General features: G+C 40.2%; 2 protein-coding genes across 3 annotated transcripts in view; both read left to right on the plus strand.

Moving 5' to 3' along the window:
• Positions 1-822: 822 nt before the first annotated feature.
• On the plus strand, positions 823-22,409 carry LOC131785715 (uncharacterized). 2 transcript variants are annotated; one of them, XM_059102652.2, is made up of 21 exons: positions 823-994; positions 2,951-3,021; positions 3,113-3,271; positions 3,397-3,567; positions 4,613-4,774; positions 5,438-5,632; positions 6,542-6,718; positions 7,063-7,239; positions 7,810-7,953; positions 8,538-8,699; positions 9,088-9,261; positions 10,153-10,314; positions 11,208-11,369; positions 12,627-12,800; positions 14,078-14,248; positions 14,867-15,013; positions 18,714-19,045; positions 19,623-19,766; positions 20,281-20,390; positions 21,387-21,691; positions 21,924-22,409. In XM_059102652.2, exons 2-21 carry the CDS (start codon positions 2,958-2,960, stop codon positions 22,061-22,063), a joined length of 3,432 nt encoding a protein of 1,143 aa, XP_058958635.2. In that variant the 5' UTR covers positions 823-994; positions 2,951-2,957; the 3' UTR covers positions 22,064-22,409. The 2 variants fall into 2 exon arrangements, with proteins under 2 accessions (XP_058958635.2, XP_058958642.2); XM_059102659.2 differs by having other exon boundaries at positions 2,955-3,021.
• Positions 22,410-24,983: 2,574 nt separating this feature from the next.
• The window catches only part of LOC131785958 (uncharacterized), a 90,133-nt gene continuing 87,982 nt past the window's right edge, over positions 24,984-27,134 (plus strand). Inside the window, exon 1 of the mRNA XM_066172896.1 lies at positions 24,984-25,316. Coding sequence (XP_066028993.1) covers positions 25,250-25,316 — 67 coding nt within the window. The 5' untranslated portion in view covers positions 24,984-25,249. The remainder of the gene's footprint in view (positions 25,317-27,134) is intronic.

Raw genomic sequence — 27,134 nt, forward strand, 5'->3', positions numbered from 1 at the left:
TACTGGTAGTTCTCGATTTTTATATTTTTTGAGTCTTAAATAAGTTTGTATCCACAGCCTAAGATAAGAAATTTAAAATTTCCATCAACTGAAGTTCTCTCACTGTCTATTCAGTAGATGTATTCAATCGCCTTCATTTCACGTGAAAAAAAGGGATGTAGGAAAACTGTGAGCTTCGAGAAACAGCCAAATTAAGGCTAATGAGTTTGCCATTCCTCAAATAATTATAATTAAGGCCACTCGTTTAGGAAACGTTTTCTTAAAAGATCCAGATGTTAAAATAATTCTGTTTTTGCCTCTTTTTATGTTGTCACTATTTATCATAACAAGCATTTTTCTACTTATTATAAATTCAACTTCCAACGTTTTGTACATTAATTAACTGAAGAAGAGAGAAGTTTCTGTTGAAACATGTTTTACAAACTTGAAAGTTTTGTCGTTTTCTTTAAATTATTGAATTGCCTGCTACTATCAAGATTAATTTTTTCCTTTTCAATTTAACCAATGCTCTCGGGATGCCACCAATGCCTCTCCCGTTGACTCCATCGTTTATTACAGCAGTAAAAGATTTATGTTTAGTCAACATTTTGGTAAAGTTGCTTAACTTTTTATTTAGCGAAGTGTACTGATAACATTTTGGGAATTAAAATACGAATATTTATAACTGGAACTACAAAAGAGTTTTTTTTCCACAACTTATTTCACCGCTGACCACTCGTATTTCGGACTTTTTTTCTTCCCCCGTGATGTAGTAACTCCCACGTTTTTATGCTTGCGTGACTGGAATTCTAATTTTTACGACGTAAATATCTCGTTGCCACCTTCGTCAGGAATTTCTTCATCCTAAAGACGTCCGGTACATTGTCACTGCACTCGTTGTCAAAGCAAAGGGAAGATTCTTTTGAGAATAAGTGCAGAAACTGTTTGAGACTGTATAGAAGATTCCTTCCGCTGAGCCTCTAGGCATCGAACATCTACAACAAAGATCATTACGGTAAGGTTTCACTCAGTAGTAGTTTGGGTGAACGTGACGCCACAGATAGCTCTCATGCTTACCTGCACGGTCTATCGGTGCGTGCAGTATTGGATTTGGCCGAACATACTTTACCTCCTTTTATTTAAGAGGAGATAGACTTGCCTTGATTTCTTAACAGAAAGGGTTGTTTTGACTTCCTCTGTTCATCACCTTTTTGATCGAAAAAAATCTCCACATAATCAGTGATAGTAGTTAATAACGAACGGCGTAATCTGCGATTAGCGGTCGATGTGTTCGTTGTTGTTGATGTTTTTTTTTTTTAGTTTGTTTGTTTTAAAGGTCTGTGAGCTCTTCTCTCATAGGTGCGTTGATGATTTCATTTCAAATAAAACTTGATAGCCTAGAAGTAAATAGCGATAAAATATGGAAAACTCGAGGGTTATAGACGGATTACTAATCCAGCTGTTAAATTCAACTGCTTGTGGGTCTTTTTAGAGGTACAAAGATCAGATTGTTATCTTGGAAGATCATGCATTTGGTGACAGCACTTAGATAATTTTAATAACATGCTATCTGTGAGGAGTAAGTCTTTTATTGGTTACATTCGATGGCTGCTCAATGATTATGATGTTGACACGGATTCATACCTTCAGAGAAACTTCAGAAAGGGGTGGGGGGAGGCATGGGCAGTCTCCTTCCCGCTCCCTCCAGTTGTGAGGATATCTTGCAACGAGGTTGCGTGAAAAGTCTACGTGAGTCTTAGCCACATTCCATTATTTAAATCTTGCTTATGGTTTTATTTGCGGTATGTTTGTAGTCATTTGAACAGACGTATCATATTTTCACCCGAAATGAGGATGAGGTTGACATGCGCCAATAATCGTAGAGGAACAAACACCAAAAATATTTGAGTGAAAACTCAAATTGTCTCATTTGCTCATAACAGTATTTCGATAAACAGAGAAAATATATGGTTATTCGATTTCTCTTTGCATAACAGAGCTGATTCTACAGAACAGGAGATTATAACCAAGAAGCCCCTAAGATTTCGTGGTCGCGTCAAACTGCGAGAGGTTTAATAATGTGTCTCATTTGGGCGCAGACGTTTCTTTAAGGGGTGTAGCGGGGAGAGATGGAAAACAACAGGAGAAGTTAGAGGTCTCAAACTGGCAACTAGGCCAGTCTACATCTTCTTACTAGCAGCATTTTGTCTCTTCTGGGAAACACTCACACACATGCTCTGAGATGCTAACATCTTGTGGCCTCAGCTACACTCCGCGTTGCGTGACATCTCTGAAATGCGGGATGCAGAGGAGATTAAAGTCGCGCGTTGGTTTGCGGGTTTGACCGATAAGAGTCTTGAAGTTGAGCTTTTAAGCGATTTGCAGTATTTGAATCACGAACGGTCTACTGTCTCACTAATGCTTTTAACTCTCTGGAAGCAAGCGGGTGTGTGTTAGGAGCAAGGTTATCTTCATAATCCATAGAGCTTTTGGCGTCGCCACGCGACATAGAAAGAGAGAAGAAAGAGGAAAGAGAGATTATTTTGAAAATTGTTCATTACGGTGTACGTTTCTTTATTTTGAGTACCGCTTGAGACTCAGCGTGAAGTGGTACTGAATAGAAAAAGTTATCTATATTTATGGCGTGCCCGTCACCGCAAAACATTAATAGTCCTGACTATCTAACAAAGTTGGATACTTCTAAAACGCCCGGGGAGATTTCGCTTGAAATATTGTTTACAGTTATTTTTAAATAGCACGAGACCAGACATCGCGGGAGGGTTTTGCCGAACATGTCACCCAAGCCTCTCTCGTTTTCTAAACTATTATGGCGGCTTTAAATAGTCCGCCCAACACTGAATAACTCCCTATGCAAATTTGTACGCCCACATAAACAACTTCCTAATGCGTCACTGCTAATAACTTTTTATATATTATTATACATTCATTTGATGTTTTTACCATTGTTCAGTTAGGCCATGATCATGAATACATTTTTGGTTCTTCTGGCTCTTCTCGGTGTTGCTGTTGCCCAGGCCCCAGGTTAGTCGTTTTGGCACGGTTGTGCTCTGTCCCGAGTAAAAGTGCTCCACAGTTTCACTAAGACTTATGATTCTTCTGTTCTTCATCGCAGACACTTGCCCCGCACCTCCTAAGAACCTTCTTTGTTTCATTGGACTGAAGAACACGTGCACTGACAGCATCAAGTGCCGGAAAGGGACACTGTGTTGTGATGATGGCTGTCGAAGACGCTGCAGGGACCCGTCAAATGACAGTAGGGGTGCTAGCCAAGGTACCAAAATTGCACCCACGCGCATTTTTTTCTTGTCTATCGTAGGAAGCAAATTTTTTATGTCTACTGTAGGAAGAAAATTAAGAGTTCCCTTATTGGGATTTTTTCTTGTTTAATTTCTACAGCTAGTCCTCGATCGGGAACCTGTCCATCGCAGCTGTCCCCGCCTCCAGGCCCCTGTGTGTCGGATTCGGACGAGTGTATGTTTGATTGGGATTGTCCGGGATCCACAAAAAAATGCTGCTCTAACAACTGCTTCAAAGAATGTGTTGACCCTAGTATTGGTGGTCTTCGAGGTACCACTTAAATATTAGTAACATTTTGAAAATTTCTTTGTTTTTTTTGTTTTTGCCTGCGTTTTAAGCGGGTGCGGATGACTGAGACTCGCATGCGCATGAGAATTTTTACCCGCGCGTGGGTTTAAGGGAGCTCTTTATTCCTAGGAGACTGCTTTCTCATGTACGTGTTACATGTCCTCTCGCCCAAGGCATCTTACGTATGCCGCGAGTTGTTCTTAGCACGTCTCATCATAGAGTCATTGAATAGTGTTACTGTACATAATTACATGCGTGATCAGCGCGCGTGGAAGAACAAAATGGTAGTTTAAACGTATTGGCGAGAGTTCATCTCCTTGTGAGGCAAATCATCATTTGATATCATTGATAGTGGTATGATTACTATTAAAGTCTATGTTATGTTCTTGAGCAAAGAGAATAAATCATCCAGGGACCAGTCGTTCAAAGGGCGGATAACGCCCTCCCACGGATAAATCGCTCACAAAACGTATTGCGCTATCCACCGGATTGACATTTATACCGTGGATAGCGTTATCCACCTTTCAAAAAACCGGGGCCAGGAGTATAGACAATTACTAATGAACCGTGGGGAAACCTGGGCAGTTTCGATGGACGGATAACGCGTTACCACGGATAAATTGCTATCCCGCGTATAGGGGTTAACAGAACCTACTGTGCTATCCTCTGGATTTTTCTGTGGACAGCGTCATCCACTCTTCGAACGACCATAGCCTGTCCATTCGTAGGGGAGTAACTTGCGTCCTATTAACAACCCACTCAGGTATAGTGACAACGCCGCTGGTCACCTTATCATAATGAAATCAGCAAAGGCTCAACGACAATGGGCCACCTTGCTCGAGTGCAGATTACGCTAAGGTTAAAAAATCTTCTCACAGGTTCTATTCGAGAGAGGTAGCCTTAAAACTTTACAATGGCACTAAGTGTAACATAAGAATTTAGACTCTGCTCTCAGTAAACCCACGCGCGCTCGCTGAAGTATTTTAACAGAGTCTGAAACTTTTGCTTACTATTTTGTTTATTCCAGCCAGCTGTCCTCCACAGAAGAAATCTATTAGCTGCTTCATAAACCTCAAGAACCAATGTTCCAAGGACTCGGATTGTAGCTACCTTCCAGGAGGACTTTGTTGTTTTGACGGCTGCCGCCGAAGATGCGCTGATTCCAAAGGTTTTCCTGGTAGACTAGAAAGTAAGTTAGTACATCCTGTGAACAGCCAAAGTAACATTTCTTTGGTTTTTAAGCAAAACCGTCAGGGTTGTCACAATTCGTCAAAAACGTAGCTTTGCAGTTTGCCTTTCGTAATTCGTGTTTCACAACATTTAACTGGTGGATGAGGATGGCTCTGTGATTGGTCAAGAAAACTCATACCATCCACTCGACCAATCAGATTCAAAACTTAAACAAAGCACAATTTCGTTTTCTGTAGGTGCTTACCATTAAGCCAAAAGTCTGGAAATTTCGGTCGGAGGTCACATGGTAAAGAAATTTTCCGAAAAGCTTCGTGAGAAAATTGTGTAGTACCTACAAAGTTATATGTACTCCTCTTTAGCCGTTCAGTATGGAGCGGCGAAAAACTCCCTACCTTTTGAATGAATCTTCTGTTTCCAGACCATTTCCGCGCAGTTTGTGTCATCTTGGAAATGATACGCAAATCTCATCCGGTTGGTCCCTTACCATCATGTTACAATTAAACCAACCGGATTTTTCCCACAAATGGTAAGCATCCTATGACTCCCAGCGCTTGAGGGTGTTTTTTTTTTTTTTTCCTTTTCGTTTTGCCTGCTTTTAGCCACTGGGTTAATCAAATGCTACAGAATGACTTCAAATTATACCTTTCGACTTTCCTTTCAGCTGACAGACCCGGGCAATGTCCATCCACTAAACCACCACGGCCGTGCATTTCAGACTCAGATGAGTGTGAATTCGATGGGGATTGTTATCCGGGAAAGAAATGCTGTGATAACACGTGCTTCACGCGATGTTTGGATCCTGTGGGTCTGGGAACTAACACTAGTCAATCTGGCTTGGGGCCTAATATTGGTGAAAGTAAGTCGAATATTAAGGGCTTGTTTAAACTTGCGTTGTTCCCAGGCTCCCTCCGTGGTCTGAGTGTGGTGCATTGGTGCTGTGTTATACGTTCAAACAGATCTGAATCGAAAGACCTAGCTTATCTCAAACCTCTGCGGGCTCGCGCAAGGAAATCTTAGGAAAGTTATATTAGGGGACTACGAAGAAATGAAAAACAGCCGCGTATTCCGCTCTGTTTAATAATATACTTCAGAAACCATATGATTTAAGAAATTCGTCTTGGGACGCCGCCATTGCCGCTCATTTAACAGACTTCAGCTCACAATACGGCCGCGCTCGAAGCGTATCAATTCTGACACTGAAAGAAATTGGCTGTAACCCATGTCCATTGAGAAGACAAAACTGCTCATCGATTTTTAAAATAAGACAACTAATGAAAAATAATTGGAGTAAGTTTCTATATAAACTATGGTGTTACATCGGTGGGAATATAACAAGATGACTTGTTTTTATCAACTGAGTCGATAATGTAAATTGGTTCCTGCAAAAAGTTTCTTAAGTTAACGTTTCGGGCGTTAGCATTTCGTTAAAGCAAATAGAGGAATCGTGGGTGTTTTTTGTGGTTTATGTACGGAAAGATGGAGCTGCACTATAGGTTGTAAAATGGTAACGTTAAAAAAACTATAATAAATTAGTTGAATCGGTAAAAAAAAGTTTACTGATACCGTGAAGATCAAGGATGCCGATTTGAAAGATAATTTGTTATACTTGGGTTTTGCAGTTTTCCGAACTGCTTAGATGTAGGAAAAGGTTGCAGACTGCCTTTGTGACTTAGAATGATAAGGGAAATGAGAGAGTATAGTGTGTCAAAGCGTTTCCATGGATGCAGGGTTTCTTAAGGTCGTTTATTTTTATATTTACGATCAGTCATTCAGGGAGAAGCGGCGGGAAAATGTCCTATCGTCTCTAATTCAACCCGGTGCCATATTGGACTTGCGCATACCTGTAACAATGATGTGGAATGCCCTAATGGTACCTACTGCTGTTTTGATGGCTGTAGGAGGAAATGTTTGGATACTGAGGGCAACTCGGCTGGAGCGCAAGGTACAGACCTCTATGCTGAGCTGACAATGGACGATTTTTTTTACAAAATGCTTTAGGCACAGTATATGTTATGGAAATTATGATCTAAGAGGCGTGACGTGAGTTAAACAGCGACAAGAAATGGAGAACGAAAATATCTGGTCCGAATAAAAGCGATCCCAAAGATTGTTATAAAACAGGAATCAATCCCAACATTTTCAAGTTCTGGTAATTAATTAAAGTTTTCCAAATTCGTTTACCCGTAAAATTTGTTTATCATCATGACGTTTCTTTTAAAATTTTGCCATCACTTAACAAATGTAACTTAAGCGCGGTATCTTAAATACTCTCCACAATAATTTTAGGTGAAGATAAAAAAGGATTGTGCCCAGTCCTCCAGCGACCGGAACTGTGCGTGTCCGACGTGGACGAATGTTTTATTGACTGGGACTGTGTTGGGGACATGAAGTGCTGTTCCAATGAATGCTATAAAGTCTGTACGGCGCCTGCGCTATTGATAGGAAGACTTGTGGCTGCAGCAGGTAGTGTAACGTCAATTTGTTATAATTCAAGGATGCAATACGATACGACAGATAGCGACCACAACAACCTGGCTGTTAGAAAGGGTTTTAAATAACCAGACGCGAATTTTAATGACACTTTTGGAAGACACAGTTGACGTCGGTTAGTGCACTGCAATCCAGGTCGTAAGGTCTGGGTGCGAGACCTGACAGGGCATTGTGTAATGTCCTGGGGCAAAACACTTTAATTTCAGGGTGCCTCTCTCCATTCAACACTATAACAGCCTCCATTGCCACGTCGTTGTCTTTCGCGTGCGCGTCGTCGTTTTTGCTATTAAGGGCTCCCACGTCTCTAAGCTTTTGAGTTCTGGAGAAGTGGACGTTTCTTCGCCAGAGCTTGATGACGATCTTATTCTCCTTTTTCTGAAGAAGTTGGATAAACCTTCGGCCGTGTGTTATTAAAATACGACTTGAATATGGCACACAGCTTGCAGTGAGCTCCACACAACGCCATCACTCTTTACATCAACAAGGTGGCCCTGTGTTTTGCCAGTTCCGCAAAATGTATTACCATTTTACTTTTCTTCGCAGTCAAATGTCCAGAACCTGTGGCGTATAAACGCTGTCCTCAATCAATGAAGCATCTGTGTGACGATTCCAAGCAGTGTCCCACTGGTACACATTGTTGCTTTGATGGCTGTAGACGAAGGTGCATCTCTACTGAGCCCGCACCAGGTACTGGATGTTTTGTTGATGAATTGTCTACATCTAATCAAGCAATTTACAATTGGCGTTGAATGTAATGTAGTATCGTATTGCTTTTGCCTCAGAAAGCTCAAAAAGCCTTCAATCGCAATCGCGAATGAAAAGACGCCGTAATTTTTTTAAATAAAAAAACTCGTCCCGCCCTCTCAGCCAAGAAAATGAAAAATGAAAATCACTCGTTACTTAATGACTCGCGATTTTACTGCGCATAGAGTGCAGTGACTTCATTACTTGCTCTTTGGAGGGAGTATGCTCAGCATGGTATTTAGCTCCCTGGCTAGAAGAATATTAAAAAAAAAAAAAAAGACAAAAGACAAAAAGAAAACAGATTGCATAGAATTACTTCAACACCGATCCATGAATATTCTTGGCATTGTCTAATTATGCAGTCAACTCTCGCCCTGCAGACACTTTGTAATTGCACAAGTACCGTTACATGTAGCTGTAGTTTCAAAAACCTACACAAGCTCTTACGCTCTTGATATGAGGGAAAACACTGGACTGTCTTCTTTACTTCACAAGCCTTGTATGAAACTTGTAAATTCTTTCTCCAGATACTTGTCCAAAAGCCGGCAAAAATCTGATCTGCCCAGTTGGACTCAGAAACACTTGCGTAGATAAGGATTCGTGTCTGGAAGGAACCATTTGCTGTCACGATGGATGCAGACGGCGCTGTAGGAGCTTGCCTTCTAGCACCAGTCGGCCCTCGACGAAAGGTACCATGCATGCTTGTTTACTGTGTTTCTGTATCTTTTGTCGCGTAATTTTCCTCGCTTGGATTTTTTTGGCTCTCGCAAATCCCCAACTCCCAAAACAGAAGTTTTTCAGATTTTTAAGAAAATTTTATCGCGGCGGTTTTTTTTCAGTGGCGAGCAGGGGGAGGGATTGAAAAGACGCCGTAATTTTAGAACTACAGGGCGGACTTCGAGTTAGTGGGACTGTTTGATTGCTGCGAATCGTTCACCCATATGTTCTACCGAAGCCAGTGGGATTTCATGGTTCCCTTTATCGTATGTACACTCTAAAACTTCCTCAATATACCTCAATAAATCAATCTTTTCGCTTCTCCTTCGTTTGAAATGTTGTCTTCAAAATACCTTGCAGCTATACCAAGGCCAGGAATTTGTCCTCCGCTTACTCCTCCATCCGAATTCTGTCCGTCTGATTATGATGAATGCAAGTATGACTGGGATTGCGACGAACCATCCAAAAAATGCTGTTCAAACGGTTGCTATAAAATCTGCGCTTCTCCTGCTTTGGCAGCAGTACAACTCCAAGGTATGTAAGGTGCACCTGCTAGATTTAAAACGACCGGAACATCGGTAGATTTGGTAGATTTGGCATGAAAATAGGACATGTAGATTCCTGCTACGTACAAGCTTTTCGATAAAAGAAATCGCACATTTCTTTGCTAGGTTTCACGTCTTGTTTACAATGAAAAAGGTTTGTTGACAACGTGCGCATGTTTGTATTGAAGCCACACGTTGCCATCGCTAATTCCCTCTCTTCTTTTAAAGGTCGTACAGCAGTTACCCTTTCAAACCATTTAACTTGAAAGATTCAAAATGTCCAAACATTTCTTTTTTGCCTGGTCCTTAAATAGTCCATGATTTTTCCAAACTTTCATTACTTTTCTGTCCGAAAGTTAATTAAAACTGTAATGAGAATTTCGGGCGTAATGACTCGTGCAATTAAAACGCTCAAATGTAAGGCAGCAGTCCTCTGATGCTCCTCAGAAAATACGATTTTTTTTAGTCAGTAAGCTGCATGGTAATTCCAACTCTGTTTGTAACTAAGAGTGATTATGGTGATTCATGCACAAAGTTTGATTGGCTGATTCTTTATTTACAATGTGTCAATTAAATACAGGAGAGTTGTAATTCATTTTGAAAATGAAGTGATAGCATACTTTGGTTCATGGAGAACCAAACCAAACCAATATTAATAAAGAGACATACATCCAACTCTCACCAGAAGACTAGTCATTATTTATTGCCGGATGAGGGGGATGGACGGGGGTTCAGGTAATATTATTGAGACACAATCAAATCCTGCGCCCCGCCCCCCCCACCTGCGCCCCCCCCCCCCTAAAATAATTATTAACCAGTTGTACGATAATTCATTGTGAGTTTTTGAGAGTAAAATAGTTTTTCTGTATTTTTCTGCAAGACAACTGTCCAGCGCCAGAGAAGCCCAAACCTTGTCCAATGACTCTTCGGAACCAATGCTTCAATCACACGGATTGCAGCTACCTATCCGGTGGACTTTGTTGTTATGATGGGTGTCGCACAAGATGCGCTACCGCTGAAGGCTTCCCAGCTCAGATACAGAGTGAGATATTCAAGCAACAAGTGCCTTGTTTTCGAGAAGCGTAGCTTGTTCCAAGCGCTCAGTCATCAGTTTAAAAGAAGTGCGATGGTTAATGGCGCGTTTGTACCGGTTGAGCGAAAACAGAGGAAGGTTTGAGTTTTTTTCGCTCCGCTTCTACCATCGCGCTGTATGTTAGTTCACTCCACTTTACTCACTGAACGCCTGGAACAGCCTACGGGGAGCTTCGTCTTTTTTTAAGTGTTTTTATTTGTTTCTTGGCTTTGTGTGTTTTATTCTTTGTTGTTTATTTCTTCTTCTTTTGTTTGTTTTGTCTGTTTTTGTTGTTTCGGTCACAGTCTTTCCCTTTTTGGCTGTTTAAAACTGCCTTCAAAATGTGTGAAGTCCAATCGTTTGCCTGTCAGTGTACTCAATCTTTGCAACTGGATAACTGTTTTTAAGTCGGTGTGTGCTTGAATCACCGCGAAGTGTTTGGCCAGACTATCTGTATATTTATAGAACAAACCTTTTTCTTTCAAATCGGTTCTTTTAATCCCAATGGTATCAACGAACGCTTTTCATTCAACTAATTTATTCTCGTTTTTCACGTTATCGTGTTTTCACCGATAGCGGAGCTCCTTTTTTCTGCATATAGAATACGCACAACCCAGAATTCCTTCGTTCGCTCTGATGAAGGGCTAATTAACGCTTGTAATGTCAGCTTCAGAAACTCTTTACACTGGCCAATTAACATTATCATCTTAGATGATAAAACCCACCGACGCAGCACTACAATTTCTTTAAACGTACCCCCTTATTTATCTGTATGGTCTATCTTTGGGCCAGTGTCTCTGCGTTTACCTGCTTGTCGGTCCTCCTATTCTGATCTCGGACTCTGTGGTTATTCCGTGTTTCAGAACCAAGGCCTGGTAACTGCCCCAACCTCATCCAACCCGAGTTTTGCGCTCCACACTTCGACGAATGTCAAAACGATGGAGACTGCTTTCCTGTAAAGAAGTGTTGTAGTAATAACTGCTTCAACAGATGTGTAAATCCAGTTTTTGGTGATGTTGGTTTTGGTAAGTTCAAATACTCCCGAGTCCACCCTAGAAATTAAATGTTTGAGTAGGTCTTTGAGGCTTAGCGAATGAAAGGGTTTCGTGAAATTCTGCCATTCATACAATATTATAATTTCGGGCAGCTCTCCCTCGCCGGCTCGAATTCAAATGGTGGGTAACTGCTCAATCGAACAGCATAACAATTTTAATTTGCTTGAATTTTCAGCAATTTTCAGTGTATAGTTTCTGGTCGGTCGTTCGTGATTGGTCAAGGAAACTATCTCTGCATTGTCAACATATGAGTTACGAAAGTGAAACCATTTGCAAATGTGTCGCTCGTATGTCCTCATGTTTTCGACATTTTGCAGGTTTTTAATTTAGGTGCTGAATCGCTTACTCGCCCGTCGCGAAACGGTTCAAATTGTTTCCTAAGCCCGTGCGTTTTAGGTCAGTAGAAAGACTGGTGAAGGAACAGCTGTCTCTATTCATAACTCTATAGAAACGCTCCGTATAGTTGTCTCGTGGGGGAGGTTTGTCACGGGGTTTTAGGGCATAAGGTAAACGCACACCACACGTTTTAACACGCTCGCACCCTAATGGCATGACACGCTTACCGTGCAGATATGCGCATAAAAACAATCGATTTTGGAAAGCGTGTTTGTAGCCATTGTTCATATCTGGCTAACACGGTAGAGCTTTGTTTCTACAGCACGCTAGATTTTTTTGTTTTGTTTTAATACTCTAAGTTCCTTTGTTTCCTTAACACGCTAGCTTATCTTGTACAACCCAGCTCACTAAGTTACTTGTGTTTGTCAGCGTCTTAATCGTGAGATTGGTGTTTGTAAAGTATATTACTTACAAAATAGAAGCAAAAATGAAGAACATCTTCTGTCTTGTTCGAAAGTTCTAATAAAAAAGGAAACATTCACGGCAAATCACGGCTCTTTCCCTCAGGATTTTAACGTGCTAGAAGCTAGTTCTTTTGTTTTAGCGTAAGAGCGGGCTGTGTGCGTGCGTTCACCTTATTCCCTGAAACCCCGTGGAGGGTCACATATAAATAGGTATTCTACAAGTATAAGCGGGCGAGCAAAGACTTGACATAAAATAATTTCGCTCTCTCTTTGTTCGTGGGGAAATTTCATGCAGAATAAATTACCGAGGAGCCCGTATTAATGTTGGTTTGGTCGTCAGCCAGCTTTTTTAGTAACTGCACCCGTCGTTAAAGGAATGATACTCGAGATCTAAAAAGTTAACACGTGTTGTTCTCTCCTCTTTCAGTCAACACTACTTCAGTTAACAAGTGTCCTGACACTAAAAAATCAAGTACGTGTCATGTGGGGCTGAAAAACACATGCAATAATGATGCTGAATGTGCAAATGGCACCTACTGCTGTTTCACGGGCTGTAGGAGGCAGTGCTGGGATCCAAAGACTAGGTCCTCGTCAACACTGAGTAAGGATTGGTTTGTGTTATGCGTCATAAATGAGAGATAAAAGCTCGGAAATGTCATTTACTAAGGCGCTGACAAGGAGAATGTGTTTAGCAATGAAGAGTTTCTTTAGTTGGTGATCATTTTCTTTATTCTCATGACATTAATGTGTGATTCAGTGGTGATATTGTAAGGAGAAATTAGATGTCAGTCACTCTTAGGGACTAAAGGGCAAATAGGCATTTTTTTTTCCCCTCAGTTGCCTCTTAGTGTGAGAATTTTTCGCACCTAACTCCCTTTGGGAGTTGCGATAAAATAAAAAAAGTTTAATTAGAATCTGTCGTTACTCCGACTCCCCTTGGGAGTATTCCTTTATTTGTTCTTAGAAGCTACGTGCAAAAACGAGAGTGTCAAGTGTTTGTTAGTTATCTTTATTTTACTTTTGCTGTCCGGTTTTCTTTGATTTTGCGGTAAACAGTTCTAAACCCTCACTGCGAAGATGGCATTGGAGTCGTTATGATATAATTTTGTTGATCGATGTACAATTAACAATTGGTTCATACGTCAGCGTGCGTTCATCGAGATATGAAGCACGCGGGAAGTTTGGAGAACACTCAAGAAGCTAGAGTTGCTCTCGGCTACGCCTCGAGCAACTCTTACACATCTTTCGTGCTCTCAAAACTTCCCGCGTGCTTCATATCTCGATGAACGCACAGCTGACGTATGAACCAATTGTTTTATAACATTTTCAACCTGATGGAAATTTTTTTTTTTTCTGGAGGGACTTGTTTGCTGACGTCATGAGCGTGCACAATAGGAATATGAAGCACGCTCGCATAATTGAATTTGATTACACAAGTTTACTAGCTTTGTTATAAATTTAGTTTGTCTATTGAGCCGTTGAGAGCAGCCTTTGAGTTAGGAATTTTGAAGCAAAAGTAGTGCGACGGTACTGACTGAATTCGATAGGATACTGCATTTTCTAGAAGTACAGTTCCTGTCCTTTCACCAAGATCAGTCAACTAAATTCTACCAGAAAGCGAGACGAATCGAACAATGGGAAACCTTGTAGATAAGAGCGATTTGCTTTACTTTCATCCCTGTTTTTCCTAGAAACGGTGAGGTCTCTCTCGTTCATGGGAAAAAGTGCTCAAATATTTGTTTTTTTATACATTGTGAGAATTAGTTTGTCAACCAAAAACATATGACAGCTACCGTGTAGCCACGGTTACTTTCCCAAGAGCTAAAAGTTGCTTTTTTTTCTCCAATCGAATTGCTGCGATGTCATCTTTTTTAAAAGATAAGAAAGGCACGTGCCCAGTGCTTCAGTCGCCTCCTCCTCCATGTGTATCAGATGCGGACGAGTGTTTCATGGACAACGACTGCGTCAAAGACAAAAAGTGCTGCTCCAATGGATGCTACAGAATTTGCGTGCCTCCCTCGGCAAAAGCCATAGGTTCTCTTACTACAGGTGGGTTCACCTCATATCTTTATCTTCCAACACTGCTATAGGGTCATGCCACCGTATGCAATTATCAGTCTCTATGGTGGCCGTAATTGCCACCCGCTGCCTTCAACGCCGAAAGAAAAAAAGAATACACGGTGGTTAGTTAGCCGTGGCCCAGTATTTGTGAACTTAAGCTAACCACGACGACGATGGCAACGAAGACGTGGCTAAGGAAGAGATCTAATGAGCAGAACAATAGCTCAGTACTTGCGTTTAAAAGCGTTTTAAAACTTTGTACGTATTTTAGCCGTCATCTGAAAAACAACTGGGGAAAACGACCAAAACTTTGCGTGGTATGAGAACGGAAAACTCAAATGGAAAATAATTAAAGTTTCTATTCGGAACTCAATGCCGCTCACAAACGTCTTGCTGGGGGCTTAAGTCATCCTGCCATTTGCGAAATTCTCACTAAAAATATGAATTTATTTTTTTAATTGATGTCTTCCTCGGTGTTGTCTTCGTGACCACTCAAGGTCCCAAGGATTTATCCACTAGTGCCTCGTTGGAACTAGAGGGCCTACCGATCCGTTTCTTTTTTCCTAGTTTTTTAGTCAAGAAATTGTTTTTTTCTTCTTTTGCTAGTCAATTGCCCCCAACCGACAGAGTATCATTGTGCTACCTCTCTGAAGCACCAGTGTGACGATACGGAAGATTGCTCAGTCGACCAGGTTTGCTGTTTTGATGGCTGTCGAAGAAGATGTATCGACTACGAAAGCGGGCAAATAACAAGTTTGTAAAACTGACATATGAATCTCTTTGTATGTAATTAAGAAAGTGATACAGAAAGGCCCTATATAGGAACCCTTCCCCGCTGATCCGCATAAATTGTCTTCCCAAAACGGAACTTTTATAAAACACTTTTCAAAGTGGACGTGAAGAGGGAAATTCCACAAAAAGTGGACGTCAATCATCTGTTAATTTTTGATGGGATCATTTGACTTTATTATGCGCATGCTCAAGGAATCAGGCAAGTATCTACTTTTTGTCCATGATAGTAGGGTTTTCGACTTTAACCGGCATTCTGAGGGCAGAAAATCCCTAAAAATTTGATTGCCTTCTACTTTTTCGAAATTATTCCGCGCTCTGTGAACAGGACTGTAACAAAGAAAAGAAAGAGCAGGAACCGAGGAGAACAGAGGAAAAAAATAATGAGAAAATGGGCTCATTACCTATAATAAAAACTGCAATTTTCTGACACCAGAAGTCAGTCTAAAATCTTTAATTGAAGTGAGTCAGCGATTATTGACTGTTTCATACGTTTTCCGGTGTAGTACCCATAAATCTGTTCCAAAGTGGTGGTATCCTCTGCATTTCCACTAGTCCCCTTCGCAGCCGTCGTTTGATCTCATCACGCAACTCGCTTTCAGGTGGGTGAGAGAGTGCGTTGCGTGAACGCAACGGCTGCGAAGGGGACTACGTTCCCAATGACTGTACTAATATTTCAAAAATTAAACGTTCGATAATCATTATTTCGTGTGGTGTCATATGTCTTCATACCAGTGACAACAACATGCCACGCGATGTGTTTCCTCTGTGAGTAGTGCGGGACGGATGCAAGTTTCGGAATGGCCGTCGTGTTTGTTTACCTCCTGGCCCTTACTGCGCTAGAAATTGCTTTTGTTAATGGAGAAGGAAAGCGTAACATATCTTACGGTACGTTCTGACTGTTTCTGATTTGTTCGCGTTTTGTTTTCGTTTCTGTGCAGTGATAATCATCATCGATGAAAGAAGTATTATTCTTCCACTTTGTTCGTCAATCTGCAGATAGTTGCTCTTTGATCTAGAAAAGGCAAAGAGTCCTACATACGATTGCCATCGCTCAATTGTGATACTTCGTAAAAGAAGAGAAATCTTACTCGAGGACCAGCGAAAAGAGAACTCTTAGAAAATAATGAGTTCTTGTTAATTGTTCCCGTCAAAGGCTTGTGGTGTAGACAGCCACTTACTGAGGTCGCCGGCAATCCACACACAAGACTTTTCCTTTCAACATGTTGATATGTCTGTGTTTCAGACACCGTTTTGAAGCAGCTTTAAACGTCAGAAATCTTTCAATATGTCTTCCAGCTGCTCCACCAAACAGATTTATTTCTATTTTTCTCGGTCACAAAGTTCAGTTTCACGTGTGTCGGGATCATTGGAAAGTCATTTGAGATCGTTGTTAGATGAGTTGCTAAATTGCAAAGGGAAAAAATATTATTTTTTGGATTTTCCTTTGAATCAGGGCAATCTTCAAGAGATTTTTCAAATACAAACCGGTTGAAAAAGCTGAAGGCACTAGCAAAGCGAGCGGCAGCTCTGTAAGGTATTTGTCATTGGGAATGTTTTCATTGCAAGACCACTTGCAAACCTCTTGTATTCTCTCGTTGCTCAAGGCTGCAAACTTTTTTGCGAAGAAATGCTCGTACTAAAGCGGTAGTAAAGAAGGCTTTCTTGCAAGCTAATTGTAGGACAAATTATCAAAATTCCTCTCTGGGGAGTTCCCACGCTATCACCGGAAACAGCAGAAATCTTAGCTGTCATCAAAAAGTCTTAGAAACACATCAGTTACTTGACATTTGGATGTAATCTTCTGTTTGTTTCATTACTGTGTTTGTTTGTTTGTTTTTCTTTTTTGCTCTTTAAGTGACATATTATTGTTATCGTGTGCAACATTTTCGAGGCGAATTCGACTCATTTTAACGAGCTTTAGATTATAATTATAATTAAGATTTTAATTAGCTGTATATGATACTCTTCTTTTCTAGCGCTTGTAACCTCATTAGAGTCGCGCTACAAAAACTAACATTTTTGCGGTTAAAACTGTCCGAGTGAAGACTGAACAGTCCTACGGTAAAAACTGTTGGAATGCCATGTATCAACTTAGACAAAACTTCTACCAGTGGGTGTGGAGGCGTCTGGTTTTTAAAAGGCTCCAGACCGCCTTCAACCCCTAAACTAGTGATAGTGACATTGTCCTTTGCCTGTTCCAGGCGTCCAGCAAGTAAAGCGGTGCGAAATCCGAGTAAATTCGTAGAAAGCGCGATAGTAGCGGCAGAGCTTCGTAAAAAACCCCTCTACTCAAGAACTCAAACGTGAAAAAGAGACATCGCTTACACTCAAATTTAAGTGCTGTTTATAATGTGTGCAATTTCTAAAGAGAAGGACCATGGAACAGAATTTCCTACATTCGATTATTAAAAAAAATAAAGGAGATGCATCACGGTTTTTCGAGTTGAACACCTTCAACTTGCAGAAAATTTCAATAAAATATTGTTTTAATTTGATACAAAAGCTAAAAGAGCCAATGACTAACCAAGAATGAACCAAGATTGTTAACCCTTTAACTCCCACGAGTGACCAAGACAAAATTTCTCCTTACAATATCAATACATTATCAACCAAATAAGTAATGAGAAAAAAGAAAAATATCAATTTGGGGATAATGATTGATCCAATACTAAATTCTCTGAGCTAATATCATAAGAATTGCATAGTTGTCAGTAAGGAGAATTACAAATTTGATCTGGGAGTTAAAGGGTTTAGGATGGAGGAGATTTACTCGGGTTGTAGCTGGTAACATTTGGGCTTAATTTGCGACGCGCTCTGGTCGATATTTTCGAATGTAATTATGGCATAAGGTATGACAAGTGCCCGCTTACTTAGTCGAGTCATAAGAGAGAACTTCATACATTTACAAATAAATGAGGTCATACAATGAGGATAAGTTTCTTTTTTTATTATTCATTGAAAGACTGTATCCAAGTGAAAAGAAAATGCCATTTCTCATTTTTTCCCCCTCTTTACCCCTTTATTACTTGACTTTTACTGTTTCTTTACATTCTTTCTTTTCCCTTTCATCTTTTTTTATAACTTGAAATCTTTGGTCTCTCCATTTTCTCCCCCTCCCACCCTCCCACAATCTTCCTGCTGCTCCGCTAATCGTTTTTCCGGTAGCGTCACCAGCTTCTAAGGTTATCTGCTTAGCTTCTTAACCATTTAACCCTTTAACTCCCTTGAGTGACCAAGACAGAATTTCTCCCCACTATATCTGTACAATATAATGCAGTCAAGTGATAAGAATAAAGAAAAATATCAGTTATGGAACTAATTGACCCGATACCAAATTCTCCAAACTAACATGATGAGAATCACTTGGCAGGCAGAAGGGAGAATTACTAATGAGATCTTGGGAGTTAAAGGGTTAAACTCTAACATTAGTAGTCATATCCTCCACACTTTTCTCGTTTCATTTCTTATGGTAATGACAAGGAAAATTTGTTTGACAACCAGGGGCTTCTTAAATTGGCTATCATTAACTTTAACTGTAATACGTAATATTTGAGTTAAGATACTATAGGGATAAATTAAAAGTCAGTCACTCTTTGAGGGTTTAAGGTTCAAATAGCTAAGCCTACTAAAAGTTTCTTGACCCTTTTTTTTTGTTCAACAGAGGGAGTAACGGTGTCCTGCAGGAAAAATGAGATGCAAATTGACGTGGAGAGAGGAGTTCTGACTGGTTTCAAACCTATTTACCTTCGACTTAACAACAGGTCGTGTATAGCTACCGGAAATGAGACACATTTCAGTCTGGTCGCGCCCCTGATGGGTTGTGGAACGGTCAGCAGTCACACGGGAGAAGATGTGGTTTATAGTAATCAAGTGGAGGAGGAAGAGGTGGAAATTGAAGGTGTCATTTCAAGAATGCCTGAACTTGCCATTCCTTTTAGTTGTTATTACACAAAGGAAGGAGTAACATCAACATACGGAATCATTCCTCGAAAGGTATCAAGGTCAAATGAGATATAATATACAGTTTATAATCTCTTGGGCTAAACGATTAATTTTCTGACACATTTGTCATGCACAAGATCTGTACTACTCCCTCACTCTTATTTCCACAACTACCCTAAATGTTAGGATGTCGGGTGTCTACCAAAGTGGCTTTTATGAAGAGATGATCTTGTAGAGCTGAGGATCACAGAACCAACCTTATCCTTTGAGTGACCACAAGCAGCCCAAGCTCACGTGAGCTTGGGAGGCCTGTGGAGTGACTAGCATCCAAGCGTCCAATTTCTCCTTACAATATCACCCCTGAACCAAACATCTAGGTCAAAAGAATAAAGGAAATGACCGCCAATTAAAAAAGCTCTTGACTTTTAAGCAAATTCTCCTTGTCAGCATCTTTGGAAATGTATAGAGAACAGTATGGAGAATATGCTCATTGATGCTGGCGTGGAAAAGGTCAACATACACGTTTGCTTTTTTTCTTTTTGTACGTTTAAGTATAATTTTCTGTGGCTTCTTAGGTTCCATATTATTCCTTTTTGATTTCCATGTTTTGTTTTCCTCTTCATTCCAGTTAAAGATGACCATGGACGGCGGAGAAACTAAAACCGAGTTCACGCTCGAAATATCTGTGTTCAAAGACGAAAATTATTTACTGCCATTCGGCATAAGGGATTTTCCTCTGAAGGTTTCCTTAGGGAAGCCTCTCTTCGTACAGGTAGGTTGATAATTTCGAACAGGAGATTGTCTTCAGATGCGCACCCATGTATTACGCTTTTATCGAGAATATTGCTTTTGTTACGCTGGGAAAAAGCTTTCAGATTGATCGTTTATCAAATTATATCACCTCCGTCTGAGCTGAATTACGTCTGGGCATGTCACAAATACGACCATTGATCTATACTAACAATATGTATTAAATTTCCTTACTAGTATGTAATTAGTATGTATTAAAGTTCCTAACCTACGCTGATGTTTTTCAGCTTTGTCGTGAGCTCCTATTTGGTAGAATATCACGAGAATATTTTTTTCCTCCACTGTAATTTCAGAGTTTTGATGTCACAAGTTCCATGGGGGTGTCCACGTTTGACATAGAAAAATTCTACTTTCGGCCCATATGCTGTTCTCAGTTCGTACAATAAACTCTCTTGCGTATGGAAAGAGGGGAACAACCAGATCTAGTTCAAACCTCATCCTCAGAGCCCCTTTTTCCTTTTTATTTTCTTACGCAGCTTGCAGTCGATTCACCGGATACCCGACTGACTATCAGGGAGGAGAAGTGCTATGCCACACCAACCCAGAATCCTGATGATGTCATGCAGTATGACATTATACGACAAAGGTAATTCAACGATGCGTTCAACTTATTATTACTTCGTTAAAATTTAATGCAACCTGCTGAAATCTTACATAGATTTACAGCCAGCAGTGGTGACGCAGATTTCTGGTGCTATCTTTAACCCTTTCACTCCCATGAGTGATCAGGACAGAATTTCTCCTTACAGTATCAGTACAATATCAAGCAGACCAGTGAATAGTAAAGAAAAAAATCAGTTAGGGGATTATTGATTGATCTAAAATTATATTCCCTGAACTAACATCACGAGAAATGTGTGGTAGACAGTGAGGAGAATTACTTATGAGATCTTGGGAGTGAAAGGGTTAAATACTTCTTGTTTGACCGCCATTATGGACTCTGTAAGAAGTGGTAAGTTGGGGAGAGAAAAAGTGTTTTTACAAAAGAGGTTATCGTTAGAACAGAGTAAATGAGGGGGATGGGGTGGTGGAATGAAGCCCTCCCTTAACTCATGCCCTCCACCACCGAGCTGGCTTGTAATGCTTACTAGCACCTCCCACAATGAAATATCTACAATGCAGGCTCGCAGGATGATAGCGAAAAATTAACCTCCTCCCCTCTCCCCACACCCTTACTTCGCCCAAAACCAAGGTGAGCGCGCTCTTGGAGCGAAAAGCGCTACTTTGGCTCCATTGAAATAGTTTGGGAAGGGGGAGGGTGGTGCAAATGTTCCACTAGTTTCGTCAATGAAGGTGAGTAATAATTATTTTCCTTGGTGTATCATAAGGACTTTTTTCTTGGTATTTACACTCTCAAATGGCTGTGGTTGACCATTGCAACATCGTTTTCACCTTTTAACTTTCACACATCGAATCATAACATGTGCCTTATACCATATACCATATACACAACCTCGCAGATGTTGTGTATATAATGATTATTGACGTATTTAAGAAATCATTTGAACAATGAATTAATGCATTATTAAATTATTTTGATCAGCAAGTTTAAAAGTGCTTATTATGTGTTTTATTTTCGTAGCTGCGTTGTGGATTCCACAGTGAAATATTACCCGGGCCCCCAAGGTACCAGACGGTTTAGTTTTGACACATTTCAGTTCACAGGGGAGTACGGCGGCTTTGTGTACTTGCACTGTAAATTGGTTGTTTGCAATGCTACAGACCCCAACTCCCGCTGCAATGTCGACTGCTTCACTGATTTCCCCAGAAGAAGAAGGCGAGCAATGGAGAAGGAGAAGGGTGTAGCTCGAGCCGGCCTCTCTGAGGGACCATTCGTATTTAAAAGTGAGAGGGAAGCAGGCAAAGAATCAGTACACTCTGAAGAAGGTACGACTTAATTTGAAACAGGTTTGCATCATGTTTAACTGAAACCCGCATGTCACGATTTGCATCGGCCCTGGACTAGCCTCGTTATCACAAGGAGGCTTGGAGTTATTATTACTATCATTGTAATTATTTTCAAGAGGTACAAACAGACTTAGAATTTTCATTAAGTAGATAGTAGTAGTTCATGGCATTTCTTTCATTCTAAGGTATTTTTGTTCTTTTCGAATTTTAGAATCTCCATTCAATATCACAACCATTGTTGTGGTTGCTATGGCAATCTTTTGCGCCGTGTGCCTCGCAGTGATCGTGTACATGAAGGTGAAATTTGTCCCCAAACCTCATCCAGACCCGGACAGAGAAACCTCTCTTTAGGCATCTTATAGCCATCACCACTACTTATGTACCTGATCAAGTCAGCCAGTATCTGTTTTAAAATGGTCCAATGTTGGCTTGTTTCTAAAAAGATATTTTATTGTGACATAACTTTTAGTTCATATGTTAAACTTTTTGAAAGACAACATACACATATCGTTTGCGTTGTGACATTACACGTCAAGTCGAGAGTGGAGATTTATGATTTAAAACAAAGACAACAGTGGATCTACCTGTGGTGCTATCCATAGACTGAGAAGCAAGAATTGTAATGAGCCGAAAACCAGTTGTTGACGCCTTGTATCCACGGAGTTCTTTGATAGGCAAATAAAAAGTATGTTTTAAATTTTGCCAAATTTCGTCACAACTGTAAAACCCCCCTCCCTCGACTGCGCCTTTACCCTCTCCTCCCTCCCTTCTCCTTTTTATTCTCGCATCTAACTCATCTGGCCTTCGGTCTTTGCAGTCTTCACTTCATCTTGAATCTATTACTAAACAGACGCACGGTAACACGGAATCTAATTGTTGTATACAATATTCCTATAGACAAACTTGTTCATAGTGGTATCGTTTATGCGTCTGTTCTTCTGTAGATAGTAAGTGAGATCCAATCAAAATTTAAAATGTTAATCTTTCTACCAGGTCTTAAAACGTACGGTTCAGAGCCACCTTAAACTTTCAAAAATTAAAGCGGCGCTGAACTGTATGAAAAAATCTAAGAATGAAAATATTTGCGGAAAGATATATCTCGACTTGCCGCGTTCAATCCGGTGGAAAAAAATGCTGGTCACCGATATAGAAAAGAAATCAATTACAATTTATTTAGAAAAATGAACACCATGTTTGAGAAACTAGAAGCTATTTCTGAAACCAGCTTAAGGAGATCAAAACGAAATAATTGCTGTTTCAAAGTAAAGAAAAAAGTTCATCCAGGTGTTTAGGTGTCTTAGATTGGTTTCGTTACATCGGGAAACATAAAGGTGTCAAATTATCGTCAATATCTATGTATTTGCAAGGCAGGAAATTCACTTACAAATCCTCCCTTTTCCGATTGGAACGCTCCCACCCTGTGTATGCAGGCAATTCCCCGACAAACCTTCCCATTTCCGATTTGAACGCTCCTATTCTGTGTATGGGGCCTCATTTTTTTCTTCTCGACAGAACATAACGCTATACTGATCATATCCTTCATAGATAGGATCGCTTATTCACTCCTTTATCTTCTACACATTTCCTTACTTTTTTAGTTACTAGAATGTGGTGTCAGATCAGGATCACAACTTTTATTAAATAATTTTGAGTAGACTCATCACCTTTTCGCAGGACAATGAATGGATATTAAAGAGAGAAATGACCTGTTAATAACTTCTGGGAGTAACAAGATTATCAACCTCTATCAGCGTAATATCAACTTCTCCTCTCTGGGGGTGGGGGATGTCATATGTTTTTTCAGCCTTTGATCTCTACCAGAAACATATACTTCTAAGGATATCAAGGCTCCTGGACAAGAGATGCTGCAAAGCATGATAATCTTTGCTAAATGGTGCTCTGAAGAAATTTAGCTACACAAGGGCGGGAGTTTACCAAGCAAAGAGAAGTCAGTTTTTTCCTTCTGTTTATTCCAGGCCTCAGCGACCGACCGAGCACTAGGCCTGCTTTTAGTCTCTAGACTTCCCTCGGCTAATTGTTTTTTTCTTGTACGTATTTCCTGCTGACGAGTGGAAACGTGATTGTCAGGTTGGGCACAGTAATTTACAAGGGTTACAAAAGCCCCTTTTTTTTTTTTTTTTTTTTTTAATTATCTTATCACTGCACCAAATGATAATGTAAACACGTCTTGGTGTGATAAGTGTAAGATTGATCTTCCATGAGTGAAAAATGTCCTTTCATGTCATGAAGGTAGTGGATGAATCCGCACGACATATGTGTGCGCGTGCGAGTAGAGATACGCGAATCACGAACGTGATGGTAAGGGCGAGACGCGCGAGCGTGGAAGGCGCACGGGACTGTTTGCGCAACGCGAAGTGTTCACTTACAAGAGTGAGGGGTCTCGCCTGTCTCAGTTTATTAAAGCGATGAGAACATCAACCGTTTTTTATTCTCTTTTTATTTGCGCAATTTGATTTTCAACTACTGAGAAGTTGATTTTAGCGATTTGCTTCACTCAGGAAATCAGGAAAAAGCCGCTCGTTGACTTGACCTTGACCCTAAAAATTACATGCGTCACGCATCGTGAGCACTGCGTTACAGCTGTAATTATTTCGTGGTCACGCAGATGTTTACTCAATTCGCGTGCAAAGACAAGCAGATTACGACTAATCCACCACGAGGCGTTAAAATCGTGGAGCATAAACGATAACGTGGTACGTGTTCTTGATTTTGCTAAATTCTTGGCAGCATCTTTGTTTTTGCAAGGTTGGAGATCACAAATCCGCTAACTTCCTATTTTGGCACTCCCGTTAGGTGTCATGCGACCTTTTGTGTTATTATAAAAGAAACACTGTTCGTGTCCTTCTAGAAAAGTCTTCGTTTTCATTAAAATGATGAGGAAACCGTCAGGTTAGGCACGTATTTTGGCGCACATACCTTGTATCATGCCGATCTCTATGGTAGAGCCAAAGGCCGCTGTAATTAGGATTTCCCCTGATCACCGTTTCAACGCCTACACGGCATTGCCTGTCTTTTTTTAAGGCGGTATTTCATGTTTTTCTGTTGTTTAATCTTCGCTTTATCGAACATATCCTGTTATCCCGGAAGGCCAACCCTAATCGCAGATATACGCATGGACACGACACAAAGTACTCAACACTGACATCTCACAAGAGAGCAAATTTAGGACTACCAATTGAGTATTTAGTTACATTTTATCACCAAACCGCAACACCTACATGCCCCACATTTAAACTCTGGCAATTATCAAATGCCAAGAAGGCTTAGTAAATGATCTTCAGAACTGCCGAAAATTCCGTGCCGTAATTGGAATCTGAAGTTCATAGCTGGAACAGTGGTTCGTCGTGAAAGTGTGATTTACGTCACCCGACCAGAGACACTCTCAGAAGAGCAAACTCCTTACGTTGAAAGCTCTCCACCGAGTCAGACTGCTAGTGTCAATGTTTATCTTTGGTGGAAACTCTCACCTTTGAAGCGAAGGGATTTTCAGAGGGAATTTGATTAAATCTATGGACAATGGTTTACGGTTCGAGGAGATTAGATGCTCTTGGATCGTTGCTGTTTTTGGTCCTATTCTGTAGAGGTAAGCTCTGCTATCTTGCGGTTTTTGCTTAGTTTATATGCGAGTCTAGGACCGTTACGTTTTTGTGAGTTTAGTGCAATCAGTTTTCTTAAAGATATAGACTGCAGTGTTTGAAGACAAGGTTTTCAATTTAGCTGTCAAAGTGACAAACGTGTATTAGTTTTTCACACTTTCAAGCGATTTCTATCAAAGAGAAATTGGTGATATTTCCTCCTCTCTAATATCTCGGTGATGTCAGAGGATATAACCTCCCAGTAAGAAAATTAACCAACAAACCGAGATTACGATCGACCTTACCTCCGCGCTTCGTCATAACAAAAAATTTAAGACCAGAGATAAAAATTTTCTAGCCTTAAAGAGTGAATAGAATTTTTTCCTGTATGAAAATCCAAATTTACAGTGTTATCTCGAAAAGATAAGATTGCATCTTGAATTCTACACAGCAATATCGATTAAAAGCAACGGGAAATAAGAAGACTTATCTCTCCGAGCTTATCTGCACGAGTGGGGGGAGTTACTATCACTGTTGATATCTCTAAAGCTCTGAACAGGTCAAAATAACACAATTAAGAACACGGCAACTTTTTGTGGATCTCTAATATCCTTTAGAAAATCTAAGCTTTACTAAAAATTAAATTTAAGTAGATTTTTTTCAGCCTGATCACTAATGTATCGAATAACGGTGAATTGATCCACTGTATGTTTTAAATAGCAGTCGAAAACAAAACCAAAAATAAAAGGCTTATTAATGAAGCACAAGGACACTTTCTATATCCCACTGCTTTGATCGAATAGAAAAACAAATATATAAAAACAGAAACTCTTTATTTTGCTGTCAGTTCCACTGCGTTGTTTAGAACACCCTGTGTATTTCTCAAGTTACATTGTTTGAAAGGGGAAATTTCAAATAAGTTTAAAATATTATGTGGGCGAAAGGTAAAGTTGTGATGGGTATTAAAACAAAGCGTATCGTGTTAAGACATTCGTTTATTCATCTTTCATCTGCTTTATTTGTAAGGATGACTAAAATGACACGTAGAGATTGGAAAGCCCTCACGCTGCCAAATTTGTCGGTTTAAAACCCTTTTGAGGTTCCCTGAGGTAACCGTACTGAACGGCTCTTTAATGACAGTGATTTTCGTGCCTGTGAAAAAAACGAGCTTATTAGTAGTGGCGAATTGCATCCTAGAAAAATCATGGATCTAGCAAACTCTTCATCTGATCTTGAAAATTCTTTGCGACAAGTTGCTGAACTCCCATTTATACTTCATTTATTTCTGTCATAGACTCAAATCTCGTTTTTTTTTCTTCAAGTTATTTATCTTTTCCTCACAGCTGAGGATTCAGGTCAGCAGGTAGCTATAGTCTTGCGTAAGTTTGTGTTATCGTTATGCGACCCCCTCTCAAGTGGGGATAGCGTGCAAGCAATAATTTGAGTCACTTTTTCTACGGCAACGATAAGGAGGTGTTTAAGTCTTGGTCAAGGAGTTTGAGAAAGGCATCTTACTTTCCTGGAAAATCTCGTTTCGTACAGCGACTTTTAAGCTGCTTTTGAAATATGCGATACAAATAATTGTTGGGTCGATAGGAAATGAGATGGAAAAAGGGAGCTGTCGTAAACGAGGATTTCTTCATCTGTGAACCCCAAAACGTCTCTTACTCGTATAACGTGAACATGTAACGTCCGAAAAATGTCACGCATGTACAACACCTTGGTCATACCTTACGAATACTTTCCATTTGATTCATACTGAGCATAAAGGTCGAAAATAAACGTTTGATTTACCATCTGTAACTAAGCAAGATTATTTACCTTAC

This window comes from Pocillopora verrucosa, chromosome 10 (genome assembly GCF_036669915.1).
Source record: "Pocillopora verrucosa isolate sample1 chromosome 10, ASM3666991v2, whole genome shotgun sequence".
In the NCBI taxonomy this organism is placed as follows: domain Eukaryota; kingdom Metazoa; phylum Cnidaria; class Anthozoa; order Scleractinia; family Pocilloporidae; genus Pocillopora; species Pocillopora verrucosa.